At 40.9% G+C, this 14,768-nt stretch overlaps 1 protein-coding gene across 1 annotated transcript in view; it reads right to left on the bottom strand.

The window, feature by feature from the left end:
• The window catches only part of LOC117512209 (plexin-A1-like), a 1,069,160-nt gene that overhangs the window by 39,364 nt on the left and 1,015,028 nt on the right, over positions 1–14,768 (bottom strand). The window contains 2 exon segments of the mRNA XM_034172199.1: positions 8,314–8,410; positions 8,609–8,712. Of these exon segments, the coding sequence (XP_034028090.1) occupies positions 8,314–8,410; positions 8,609–8,712 (201 nt within the window).

A 14,768-nucleotide genomic window follows, 5' to 3' on the forward strand; every position in this document is an offset into this window, starting at 1 on the left:
AGCAGTGCACTCTTATTATGTTTTATTATGTCCTTCTGGCTATAGAAACAATTACTACAATCAATTACTACAATAACTACATACACAATTACATGCAAAAATAACTAAATACAATGATAACATAACACAGAAACAGAGAGTGACGCTTTGGTCCTTGTGCTGAATGGACAGGGGGTGTGGCTGCCAACAGCAACAACTGTTGAAATCTCTGGATCTGGACTTCACAGCTGTAGAACACATACTGTGTTTTGAAGGACATGACCTTACAACTGTCATCCACGTGAGCTGTGTTCCACATGACACGGTGTCTGTCCTATGGCACGCCGCTCAAAGGACATGCATGTCCTGTCTGATAGACATGACATTCAGATCGCCTGCTGCGTGTTTCACCTGGGACAGACTGCCAATGTGTGCGGTGTGCACACCCTTCAGCCCATTGCAAAAGCGATATATGTTTTATGTATTTCCACGTGATGACAGCAAGCACACACACCATGTCATGGTGGACAGTTGTACCTGGAACCTGCCCGACACCCGCCGAGAAAGGGATCGAACGGGCACTCACAGGGCATTCTCTGTCTTTCGGCTGCTGGTGTGCGCGAATGGTTGTGGAAACAGGTGTATAAGGCATTAGAGGTGGCTCTGATTTTTCACAAATGGCAAGCAATTCCTCCTTCCTACTTGGTTAGAACCCTTTGCAATTCAGGCTAGAGATAGTGTGCCAACAACCCGGCTCTGTCAAGGTCTCAGAGTGCTCACCCTCAGCATCCACCAAAGTTTGAAACAAATATGCCATTGTGCATAATGGAAAAAAAAACTGCATCAGGGTGTGTGTGTGTGGGTGTGTGTAGCATGAACATTTTGCAGCAGACATGTCTTCCTTCCTACATTGTAAAAAAAAAAATTAATGGCTGTCTCATTAAGAAAAAGTGATGTAACAATTTGCATAGATGTTTACAGTTATTACAACTTAACTAAAGTTATTTCATCTTAACTAGACTATCAACCGAAGCCTCTTTTCCAGCACCTTGGAGTAGACTTACCAGGGAGGCTGAGTGGTGTGATGCCCCTATAATTGGCACTCACTCTCTGGTCTCTGATTCAAAGAGCACAAAACAATATATGCTCTTTGAAAATGACACAAAATAAGATGGAAAGGAAGTCTAAATCAATAGCCAAATCATGGGTGCAGAATTCTAATAGCAGTAGTGTTGATATAAAATGGTTTACTTATTTTTACCTCCGCCAAGGAGGTTATGTTTTCGGTCGCATTTGTTTGTTTGTTTGTCTGTCTGTCAGCAGGATAACTCAAAAGGTTTTGAACAGATTTTGATGAAATTTTGAGGAGTGGTTGGAAATGACAAAAGGAACAAGTGAGTAAATTTTAGTGGTGATCCGGATCACGATCCGGATCACGATGCTAACGTGTTAGCATGTCTATGGCATTTTCAATGTTAAAAGTTAGCATTAAGCAGTTCCAGCTGTCATCACGTTCAGGTGCATTTGTTTTTACAATTTGAAATATTTCTTAAATTTATTTTTGTTGAAATTTTGTGGAGTGGTTGGAAATGACAAGAGGAACAAGTGATTAAATTTTAGTGGTGATCCGGATCACGAGCCGGATCCCGATGCTAACACATTAGCATGTCTATGGCATTTTCAATGTTAAAAGTTAGCATTAAGCAGTTGCAGCTGTCATCACATTTGGGTGCATTTGTTTTCAAATTGTAATATTTCTTGAATTTATTTTTGCTTATATATTAATAATCTAATGATTATTATATACAATTTTAGAGAAAGAGACAAAATAATTTTTTTGTCTGTCTGTTTGTCAGCAGGATAACTCAAAACGTTTTGAACGGATTTTGCTGAAATTTTGTGGAGTGGTTGGAAATGACAAGAGGAACAAGTGATTCAATTTTAGTGGTGATCCGGATCAGGATCCGGATCCCGATGCTAACGCGTTAGCATATCTATGGCATTTTCAATGTTAAAAGTTAGCATTAAGCAGTTGCAGCTCTCATCACATTCGGGTGCATTTGTTTTCAAACTGTAATATTTCTTAAATTTATTTTTGTTTATATATTAATAATCTAATGATTATTATATACAATTTTAGAGAAAGAGACAAAAATAAATTTTTTGTCTGTCTGTTTGTCAGCAGGATAACTCAAAACGTTTTGAACAGATTTTGATGAAATTTTGTGGAGTGGTTGGAAATGACAAGAGGAACAAGTGATTAAATTTTACTGGTGATCCGGATCACGATCTGGATCCAGGAATTTTTTAAAGGATTCTTCACCATTGCGGGATAGGGGGAATTCTGACATTCTAGTTTCTAACTCCACAAAAACAAGGCAGAAAAGCTTGAAAAAAAATTAGGGTGTAACATAGTCTAATGTTCTATCAAACAACAAAGTTTGGTGATGATCGGCTCCGGATTCCGGATCTGGTGATCCAGAATATGCAAAAATATAGGGAAAATAGAAAATGTGTCAGTGTGAGGTGACAAATGAAGCTAGAGATGCACAACTAACACCAAATTGTAGCTGAATCTGTACCGATTCAGTAAGGTGTCATCAGATATGATGTAGCTTCAAATGTTATGGAGCTAGATCCAGAAGAAAAACGCCATTACTGAAAAACCGTTTTTATACAATAACTTTTCAACTAATAAAGACATAAAAGTGATTCCAAGTTCCTAGTGGTATGTTTTCATGGTCAAGGATGTCAAATATACAGGAAAGAATAGTGTATGTATCATAGTTTTGGTTGTAACACTGAATTGTTGAATAGATCACTGTGCAAAGGAGGGAATCTCTTTAGGGTCAGTGACCCTATGGCCTTGGCGGAGGTTTGCACTCTCTGAGTGCTTCTAGTTCTTCACTAAATTAATCATGATTGCAGGACTGTAAAAGCAGTAGTGTGTTGATTTGAGGTGGTTTAATTGTTCTTCAGGTCATGAGTCGTGCATCTGCTGGACAGAGTTGTTTACTGATGCAGACAACTCTGCAGGAGAATCAATGTCCAAGTGTTTAGAATCTTGTGCTTCTGATTCTACTGTATTTTTGTGAAAGCTCGACACTAACTAATGAAAAGTAAGCTATTTACAATAGTTTAATAATATTAATATTAATTAATATTAATTAAAGTAAAAAGTACGAGGTCTATTAGAAAAGTATCCGACCTTATTATTTTTTTCAAAAACCATATGGATTTGAATCACGTGTGATTGCATCAGACAAGCTTGAACCCCCGTGCGCATGCATGAGTTTTTCCACGCCTGTCGGTTGCGTCATTCGCCTGTGAGCAGGCTTTGAGTGAGGAGTGGTCCACCCCCTCGGCGGATTTTCATTGTCAGGAAATGGCGGAATGTTTTGGGCTTTTTTTCCATCAGAATTTTTTCAGAAACTGTTAGAGACTGGCAGCTGGAAACCATTCGAAAAATTTATCTGGAAAATTTTACGGGCTTCACAGAGAATAAGGACTGTTACTACAGCTTTAAGGACGGCTTTAAGGATGCTCGCGCGGCCGCGCTCTGTGCCGCTATCCGAGAGCCACAAACCACCGGATCATTTCTAAACGGATGCTCTGTGGAGCCGGGACCAGTCCTGCACTTTCTCTGGTTATCACAAGAGCTGGACATCAACCATTTCACTTTAACAAGAGATTTTGTCATGGAAAAGCCGAGCAGAGGCTTCGCTCGTCACGACCGATTTGCTGATGGAGCGAGACAAAGAACACCTCCGTTTGGTCTCACAGGACGGCTTTGAGATGGCGTTCAGACAGCTGTCGGTGGTTTTTCCATCGAGTGATTATCCGAGAAATTGTGGATATGCCTGGACATGCCAGAACATGTCCCATGAGGCTTCATCACGGCGTTGCTGTGCGCCATGCGGCACCACCACGACGTGTGGAATTCCTCCGCACGTCTGTCTCAATGTGCCGAAAAAGTGCTGATGTCCACGTCTTTTCACAATTCCTGTGCTAGTCAGACAACGTCCCGGATCAAACACAGCGTCCAGTTTGGAAATGAACGGCACATTCCACTGTTACAGCAGTTTTTGTCATGGAAAGAGGAGCGGAGGCTTCATGCGTCGCGGTGGTGCCGCATGGCACACAGCAACGCCGTGATGAAGCCTCACGGGACATGTTCTGGCATGTCCAGGCACATCCACAATTTCTTGGATAATCACTCGATGGAAAAACCACCGACAGCTGTCTGAACGCCATCTCAAAGCCGTCCTGTGAGACCAAAACGGAGGTGGTTTTGTCTCGTTCCAGTAGCAAATCCATCGTGATGCGCGAAGCCTCCGCTCGGTTTTCCATGACAAAATCTCATGTTAAAAGTGAAATCTGCCGGAAAATGGTTGATGTCCAGCTCTTGTTATAACCAGAGAAATGGCACACGACGGTCCCGGCTCCAGAGAGCCATCCGTTTAGAAATGATCCGGTGGTTTGTGGCTCTCGATGGCAACACGGAGCACGGCGCGCTGAGCGTCCTTAAAGCCGTCCTTAAAGCTGTAGTAACAGTCCTTATTCTCTGTGAAGCCCGTAAAATTTTCACCCAAAAGCCAGATAAATTTTTCGAATGGTTTCCAGCTGCCAGTCTCTAACAGTTTCTGAAAAAATTCTGATGGAAAAAAAGCCCAAATCATTCCGCCATTTCCTGACAATGAAAATCCGCCGAGGGGGTGGACCACTCCTCACTCAAAGCCTGCTCACAGGCGAATGACGCAACCAACAGGCGTGGAAAATCTCACGCATTCGTACGAGGGTTCAAGCTTGTCTGATGCAATCACATGTGATTCAAATACATATGGTTTTTGAAAAAAATAATAAGGTTGGATACTTTTCTAACAGACCTCGTACACTGAAGTAAATGTTTACATTAATACATAAATAAACTAATAGTGACAAAATAAATGTAACAGTTTTTTTTCAGATTCACAAAATAATATTCTGTTTCACTATTTGAACATCCACTGTTGCATTTCCAGGAGTTTTAGTTCATCTTACTAAATTTTCCTTAGTTGACACTAATGGCCCCTTCATTGATAACATGAAATTGGTTGGATGAGGCCAACTGGCAGAACTGGCAAACCTCGAAAAATTCCAGCTGTTGTGGGGAGGGACAGATGGTTGGACAGCCATGTACGGATGCCATATGATCCTGCAGCAACAGTTTCATGGACGCTCGTGTGCATGTGCACGAAAACAGTGTGACCACATGAGAGGTGTGATACCACATCACGCTCACACAGCAGCACAAGCAATCAAATATTGTACAAATGTACAGAAATTTAAGAAAATGTGAAAGGAACAAATAATGAGAGAGCACAGAACATTATAAGAACAATGAATGTACTGTTTAAATGTAAGACAATCATGCTACTGGTTATGATGTGTAATTGATGCTTGATGACTGGATGGCCTGTGTTGGAATTGAGGAAACAAATGGATTTCATTTTGTCTGTTAAAATATTTTATTGCTGTTATATAGACCAGAGAATACAAGCATTATTGTCCTTCTCTTTCTTTTTTGTTCATGAACCATGCCCATGGACGTAAACAAGGGATTAATGAATGTGAGTGCATCGTTTCATTCATATCATGAACACAGCAGCTTGCGTCCAGTGTCCGCGCGTCTAGCTGTCTCTGGCCAATCAGCACACCGAAGGACATCACGTCATGTGGACTATAACGTGGTGGACGTGACATTTGCTTCACCAGCTGGCCGTTCACATCAGATGGATCAGACGGAGATCTTCACATGGGACAGCCTGGCTGATGGTGTCTGCAGTGCGCACTGAGGTGCAGCTGAATGTGTTCTTAAGGTGACACGTGCATCGCGGTGGCTTGTTGAAAGGTGTTGAAAGTGGATGTGATGACACGGCCACATGCATGTAGTGGCAAAGTGCTCACATAAATGGGCTCACGGCTCCAGGATGTGGGACAAATAAGCGCCTTGGGGCAACTGTTTGTTGTGATTTGGCGCTATATAAAAAAATTATCTATCTATCTATCTATCTATCTACTCACACTGGTCTGTCAGTCAGGCTGTCACATGATGGATGGACTGTGTGAATGTTGTGGTCGTGTGTCAAGTGAGGGGCAGTGGGCCAGTGAGCTTTTTTTATTTTTCACCATGTCATGAGAGCCTGCCAACACATGTGCATCACGGTGGTGTGTTGAGAGGTGATGTTCTTCATGCTACAATTGTATGTGTTCTCCAGCTTTGAGTTGCGATGACACAATGGTCATGTGCGACATGATGATCGCATTGGTAAACGCACATGTGATCATCTGACGGCTTCGGTGCACCCGTGTACACTAGCATCATCTGATTGCCTCAGTGGGCACGCCTAGGCTGTGATAATCAGCGACCATGTGTCGTGATGTGGCTGTCCAAATGAAAACTGTAATTTCATTTGTTGGACGTGACGTGGCTGTCCAAATGAAAACTATCGTTTCATTTGTTAGACCACTTCAATTCCCCTCTTTCCAACCACTTTCTCTTCTCAGCTCATGGTACCGGTCATCATTACATCACTCCTCAGAAGGGGTGTCATGGTACACAGAAGTCATGGTTCGGTTTGGTTGGTACAAGTGAGGGTTTTGTAAATTCTTCAAATTTTGATACAGTAGCTATAAATTGTGAGCAACAGGGAGCTGATGTTGGCTACATTAGCACCGTGAGACAAAGTAAATGTAAACTTTCTTTTTGCTTAAAGTTTATGAATTGGAATTGGATTACATTATTTGTCATTCATGTTGGATGACTGTACAATGAGTTTAGTGTTTTGGGTTTTTGGGTTGTTTTTTTTTGGGGTTTTTTTTATGTTGTGCGATGTGTCAGTGTTAAATTATTATACACAGGATCTCTATTTGGTGGCCATTTTATCCATGAAATTTTACAGTAATTCATTCAACGCATAAAATATCATACGTTGGTGGTGTCCCTGCATGCAGACTGATCGCATGCAGGGACAGTGATTCAGCACAAAGTTCTGCTCTGTACACCAAACCATGTGTCACCCCTACTCCGTAGTGTTTAGCCCAGTCAAAGCTTTTCCATTCTTGTCTGCATGTCAACACCTATAACAAGATGATACAACCATGGTATTGGATTTTAGTCTTGCCTTGTCTTTGATAGTTTGTTTGTTGACGGTCAAACTCTGCCTGTTTTTGATAATTACACTCTTCTTGGAATTTTCTGGTGGGTTGAAATGGAGGGGAAAAATGCTACCAGTGCTAACTGGCACTTTATATCCATTTGGGGCAACCATTTTGTTGTGCTCTTTGTCATTGTTATAGCTCAATAGGTGATTCAAATAGTTGTTTGCCATGCAAATACAACACAGACAATCCCAAAAATGTATTACTTATACTACCCATGCACCAGACAGTAAATCACATGCTCCATTGTTTTAGTAAGATGATGGAAAATTCAACAACTTCTGGCTGTGCAAACAATACATGCATTTAAGAGTTTAAAATTTTGATTTTTCTGCTTGTCACATTAACAAGCACAACTATATTACAATTAAGCCGTATGTTATTGGTGGGCGCCAAATTAAAGTATTGTCCAAATTCCAGTAATGAATCAGTCCTTTTTGAGCTCCATCAATAAAGAAATGGGGATCTTATGAGACTAAGACAGTGAACCAGTGAGTCAACTGTATAAAATACAATCCTGAGTAAACTGCTTCTCACAATCAATTCAACTATTGTGTTTGAATTTGGGTCTATTACTACCTTTTGAAAAAAAAAATACAAAAAACAAATAACTAAACATATTTGCAGACTTAGTAAGCTAAAGCCATTTCAGAGAAAACTTAGAGTATGTTACATTAAGAGAAGCTAAGCTGTTTAGCCACCCACTATTTTTCCACTACAGATGAATTTATCCTCCAAATAGTTTAATTTTCCAGTGAAGTACACCATAGTTAGACTGGGGCTGTCTATCTCTGACTGCCAGGTGTCCTCACTCCTTCCCTTTCTTACTCTGTCAACCTCAAGATTGAGCTATCTTTTTTAATGCCTGTCATTTATGGACTTCTTGAAAACAGCCTTGAAATAGCCTTGGCCTGGGCTGATAGCATTGGATAAAAAGAATTACTATTCAGTGGGTGGGAAGAAAAAAGAATGGAGCCCAATTATGGCTGCTATAAACAAGTAATGAATTAAAAGCCATGAACAAAGGTAGGCAGAGGAGAAAGAAATCATTTGCAGAAAGATTTTAAAAAGAACCAAGCAGCTGAAACATGCAGATAACAAAGAAAGAAGTGATTAGGAAAATTGGATGCATACCATATCTGCTGAGGCTCTTGGTGAAGGTTGAAGAGTTGGAGATATTGTAGGCAGAATTTTGCTTTGGCACCAGTGCAATCACAGAGCCATCTGTTACCTACACATCAAAAAACTCTGTCTCAGCAATATGCACTTACTCTACAGTAAAAAAATGGGCAATAAGCTTGAAATCAATATTCAAATCAATTTTGACAAGAGGCTTTTGTAATATGATCAGATATGAGCATATCTTCACAATGCACGCACTCTTAATAAATAATGATGGTGAATTATATCCCTGTGTGTTGGTTTATACCTGGTAGTGAGCCAATGTGTTGAGCCTTTTCCAATCATTGTCTATCTTTGTAGTCACATCTTCATCCTGCAGAATGATTCTGGCCATACGACCTTGGCGCCATTCTTTAAAAAAAAAAGAAGGAATCATGATTTAAAGCAGTGCTCACAACAGAAGGAATGAGCTACTTGATTAGACTCAACAAAATGCTCAGCTCTTCTCACGTAACACCAGCATAGAATATAACAAAGAAAGTGCTTGCAACTGTGTAGAGCTATAAATCTTTCAGCTTTCATGTTAATGTCTGTTTTGACTTTCATTTTGAATTCTAGGGTCAGTTGCTGGACAACGCTTCAGCACCCTGAGTAATCAACCAAAGCTTCTTCAGACCAACAAAGCAGGTATTAGGTTTTGTTCAGTGACTGACCTTTATTCTGATTAATTTTGATACACTCATCCTCCTTTTACACATTGTTTGAAGAGTTTTTTTTTTTTTTCTTGAAAGCAGCTTCATTTTATTTTTAATAATAAAGATTTGTGATGATAACAATTTAGTGTGATGACAGAGAGGTTTTGCTCTCCTGAGATTTTTTTTTTTTTTGGGGGGGGGGGGGGAGCTCAATGAAAGCTCCTACATCAGATGGCTACATCAGATTAGGGCAGTTGATGGTCTAGTGGTTAAGTGTTGGGCTGGAGACCAGAGGGTCCTCGGTTCAAATCCCAGCCTAACCGGAAAACCACAAAGGGCCCTTGGGCAAGGTCCTTAATCCACTAGTTGCCCACAGTGTGCGGCAGCACCCTCACATCGGGGTCAATTAGTGTGTAAAGCGCTTTGAGCGTCTGATACAGATGGAAAAGTGCTATATAAATGCAGTCCATTTACCATTTATTTATGGCTGGCAAATGTGGCAAAAGACCTTCCTTTAAATGTTTAGCACATCAAAATAGCTACAGGAGGACAGCAAGATTAAGGAAAGACCCTCTTCTGGGAGACCAGTAGATCTGTGATTGACCCAATCTCAAGAATCTGGTAGATAAGTGAAAGACCTTCCATCAAGAGGTTGGCAGATCAATGAAAGACTCTTCCATGACAAACCAGCAGATCAGCAAAAGACTGTCCTTTTGAAGGCCTCTAAGGAACTGATTCTATAGAACCAGATATGGAAGAAATCCAGCTATAAATCACCAGCCAACTCAGGTATGTCTGGAGAAGAAGTACCAGAAAGATACAAGAGGCAAGATTCAGTATAAATAATTTAATCCAAAAGATAATGTAAAGTGCATCTGGAAATAATTCCAAGCACTCAGCTTTTTGTACAATTTATGTTACAGCCTTATTCCAAAATAGATTAAATTCTGTTTTTTTTTTCTTCAAAATTCTACACATAATAAACGAAAATGTGATTTATTTATTTTATTTTCAGATTTTTGCAAATTTGTTAATAATAAAAAAAAACTAAGAAATCACATATGCATAAGTATTCACAGCCTTTGCCATGAAGCTCAAAATTGAGCACAGGTGCATTCTGTTTCCACTGATCATCCTTCTCCAGCTTAATTGTAGTCCACCTGGGGTAAATGCAGTTGACTGGACATGATTTGGAAAGGCACACACCTGACTACATGTGTCCCACAGGTGACAGTGCACGTCAGAGCACAAACCAAGTTCAAGCCAAAGAAACTGTCTGTAGACCTCTGAGACAGGGTTGTGTCAAGGCACAAATCTAAGAGCCCTGTAGCGCATGGCCTCGCTTCACCATAATTAAATAAATACATTAATGCTTTCTCAACAAAAACCTGAGGTTTTGAACTGAGGATAGAGACTGATTTCACTCCCAACTGGAAAATTCCTGGGTCCATCTGGAGATAAGCTTTGGAGACACCCGTGTGGGCCTCCACACTTTGGGCCCCACATCACAATAGAACTGTAACTCAGAGTTCTTCAAAGGAGCGCTTGCTTGTTTATCGGTTAAATTTCGTTCACTATGAATTACATTACATTCTAATTGCTTCACGTCAGAATCTGAACTTCCGCAGGCCAGGAAAATCCACCTTTTATGGCTTCATGCCAAGGCCAGAACCTCTCCAGACCCTGCAGGAAGATCTCTTCCATGATAAGATGTGGCCATAAACTTTGAGCCTTGACAACCAGCCATTATCTCTAGGTCTAAATGAAGGAAAAGACCTTTGCTTAAAATAAAAAAATGCATCAGTATTCTTTTATTCATATATATGTTGAGAAAGTGAATGCACAGACCCACGTTAGGGGGCGTAAATGAGCGGTCAATAGGAGTTCCAATAAATAACAATTTATTATGCAAAAGTGCAAACAGGTTATGAATATGCTGAGACCAATTAATAACAAAATGGTGACACGTGGGCAGGCCCGAGGGTAGGAGATGCCTATCCAGAGAAGAGCCGGAACCCACGAAGTGCCACCGCCAGCTGGAGGCCTGCAATACACCAGAGCCGCCAAGTCCTGGTACCCCAGGTGGCCACCGCTCGAGGCTGTCGGACCGGTACTGTTGGCAGGAGCAAAAAACAGATTAGGTGGGTGTGTGTACACCCAGCAAACAGTCACCAAAACTCAGTAATCCTCCTGAAGGAATAAATCCAAATACTCCCAGAGTGCAGAGGAAAACTTGAGAACGTGCAGTGTCCATTGTTATACTTAGCAAGTAAGAAGTGAGGAGTGGACACGCCAACTCCTCCAAACTTCCCACAAACCCGGCTACAAGCTGCAAGTATATAAATCACAACTGCAAAGACTTCAGTAGCAATGAATGTGCGTGCGGCACAAAATTGTTGAGTAGGTTTACCTGTGTGGTAAGCTGATAACTCGGCAGAGTTATGGTGTCCTTCCCAGGCTTTTATGGCTGATGATGATGATGATGATGACAAGCAGCTGACAGCCAACGGAGCGCACCTGGTGGTGCCCAAGGAGGCCAACAGGCCTGTGCACCCTCTAAGGGCCAAAAGGTGCCAGCATGGCAGGGCACCATCTGGTGGTGGGCCAGCAGAACCTCCTCTTAAACGGCCCACATAACAGGTCGGGTGCACTGATAAGGCTTGCTCCAGGTCCTGGTTAGCCCGCTCTGCTTGACCGTTTGTTTGTGGGTGGTACCCGGACGACAGGCTCACCATGGCCCCCAGCTCCTTACAGAAACTCCTCCAGACCTGCGAGGAGAACTGAGGACCACAGTCTGATACTATGTCCGTCGGGATACCATGCAGACGCATGACGTGGTAGACCAGGAGGTCTGCAGTCTCCTGGGCTGTCGGGAGCTTCGGGAGGGCCACGAAGTGGGCTGCCTTCGAGAACCAGTCCGCTATCGTCATGATGACCGTTTTACCCTGGGATGCAGGGAGACCCGTGACGAAGTCCACTCCGATGTGGGACCAGGGGCGACCAGTACCTCCTCTTCAGCGGCCCACATAACAATATAAGAACTTCTAATGTTGTTTTTATTGATTAATCAAACAAAATGCTTTGCATATAATCACTTCATTTAAATGACATGTATTCCTTGTAACTGATGTGTTTAAATGTGATCTTTCTACATTATTAATATGTTGATGGTGAAACATTCTGTTTTAAACAAATAGAGTGTTTAAGTGACTATTAATAATGTGTATCCATTTGAGGGTTTTAGAACAAATATAATGCCAAAATAGTTAATGTGTTTAAATAGTTGAATTATTTCTTTGTCTGCCTTTCACTAACACATGAAGTTTTCTGTGAAATTACACACCCTAAATGGGTGGGGTTTAATGATGTAAGTCCTCTTTAAAAAGTTAGAACAAAGTTTTCTCTCAGCTCTTGGAACGCATCTGCCTTTTTTCTCTTCTCTCTCTCTATTCTTAAAATGTTTAACTTTATTTTTGGGTCAACAAGGCCCCATGCTAACCAAGCTAAGCTACCACGTGGCTTCATTCATTCATTGTTTCATTATTTGATAACTCTTAACAAATTAATAGATTGACGTTTTTAAGGTTTGTCAAATCTTTCAAATTTTAAGAGAACTTCCGATCTGAACTTTTCAAAATTACAGCGAATTTACAGAAAAGCGAATTTCCTTATCTGTACTTTACAATGCTGCTCTTAAGGGTTTAACTTTTTTTTTCCTAAATTCACAAAGACTTTTAATCTGGCTCCAACAAACCTTTTAAAAGGTACCAGAACCCATTTTTAACAAACACCTTCCACCTCTGGGGGCAAGCAATCTGACGACTGCCAAGCAACAGCCATCCTGTCGGTAAAACCAGCCAACTAAAACCTTGGGATCACCGGGGAGACCGCTGGTTTAAACCCCTGACCCAAGTGAGCTCATGCTGCAAAGAGCCTAACACATCAACAACAGATGGACGGCTCCTCCGAACCATCTCTTCAATGGATCAGCTAAGTGACCCAGTTAAAGGTTCCAGAAAAAGAGTTTTGTTGTCAATGGATGCAAAGTGGCTTCTTTTTAAACATATTCATCTATTTGTTTAATAATTTTCTTAGTAATAATTGGGTTCAAATCACCTCAATCATCACCAAATTCTAATCAGATTTATTTACTTAAAGTTTTTAAGCTTTATCTCTACTTTCTTTCAGCATCTCATGAGTAAGTAAATTGTGTCCATAAATGAACTTATTTAATCACTGTCCACAAAAATTGCAGTAAAATGTTAATTTCTTGTATACTTGTAAATAAATTGTAAATATTTCTGCTGTGGTTCATTTTGTGTTCAGAAGGAAACCCTTGGTCAATCGTATCATAGAATTCGTACTTTCAGACCTGACACTGATTAATTAAATTGAGACTGATGAATTGAATTGAGACTGATTAATTAGTTTGAGACTGATTAATTAATGGGTGTTTAAATTAAAGTACCAATGGTTTAAATAGGTGGTGCCCTGAGGTAATTAGATATTATTCTATTTAAATAATAATTATTAAACCCTAAAATTGTTAATTATTTTGGTGACCCATTAACTGAGGTCTAGGCCAATTTAATTCAATTTGGGAGTTTAACAATAGTTTTACTACATATTTTTGGGGCTCTCCGTGAGGCCAGTAACACATTCCGAGGCATGAAATTCATTACATTTATTTTGGTGCACCCGTGTGAGGTGATTTAGAAATTTTGTGACAGCCCCCTTCACACACAACATGAGATTGGGTGAAAGAAGCAGAAAGTGGACGAAAATCTGCAAACAAAAAAATGAAATGGGGAACTGCGAAACATTCCAGCTGCTTTCAGGAGGGATACACAGTCGGACAGGCGTGCACGATATCGCAGCGATGATTTTGTGTAGGGTCATTTGGAAAGTCGTGCACACAGCGGTGGAGCAAAAAAAAAAACCCACCACAATTTATAATACTTAATTCCTGTTGTGAAGGGCAGACTTAGCCTCTGCCTAGATGTACACCAGAAAGTAATGAAATGACGTGGATTACTGTTCTCCCTTTTATGTTTTACATGAATTACCTGATGCACTCCTCTCATGAAGAGCTCCTCTATCATGAACACATCAGCCGGCATGGCATGTCCAGTGCGCAGTGATCTGCTGGTGACCGCGCTGCAAATGTGATATGTGTTTTAATTATTACAATGTAGGGAAATCCCGCAGTTACGTGGGCCTCGCGGTGGCATCCAGCGTTGCGGTGCACTGATGCGGGAGTAAGCTGAAGTTATATGTGTTTTAACTTATTTCCACGTGAGGACAGAAAACTGACGTCCGTGACTCACTGTAAAGTTATGCAATGTCATATTTTACAAGCCACTACAAGTGTTCTCCAGCTGTAACTTGCAAGCACAGATATCTGAACAGCTGCAGGTCACAGGGATACACCTACCTGTGTCTGCTGATGTCATCAGCTCACAGAAAAAAGGCTCACTTTCTGTTCCTTTATTCTGTGATTTTTATTTTATGTATTTTTTTTAATTTTTTATTTATTTATTTTGTCCTGCATCTGTCTGATGTCTGTGTTTTCAATTTAACACCTTGTGTGCACGGTCAGGTCTAGCTGACAGTCAGTCAGCAGTCAGCTGACAGGCGCCGTATGTCCACAGCAAACTGTATGAGCAAAGCAACCACACATGAATGAGTTCATGCCTTTACCCTTGTTTGTTTTACAACCCCAATTCCAATGAAGTTGGGACATTGTGTGAAATGTAAATAAAAACAGAATAT

Source organism: Thalassophryne amazonica, chromosome 6 (assembly GCF_902500255.1).
Source record: "Thalassophryne amazonica chromosome 6, fThaAma1.1, whole genome shotgun sequence".
Lineage (NCBI taxonomy): Eukaryota > Metazoa > Chordata > Actinopteri > Batrachoidiformes > Batrachoididae > Thalassophryne > Thalassophryne amazonica.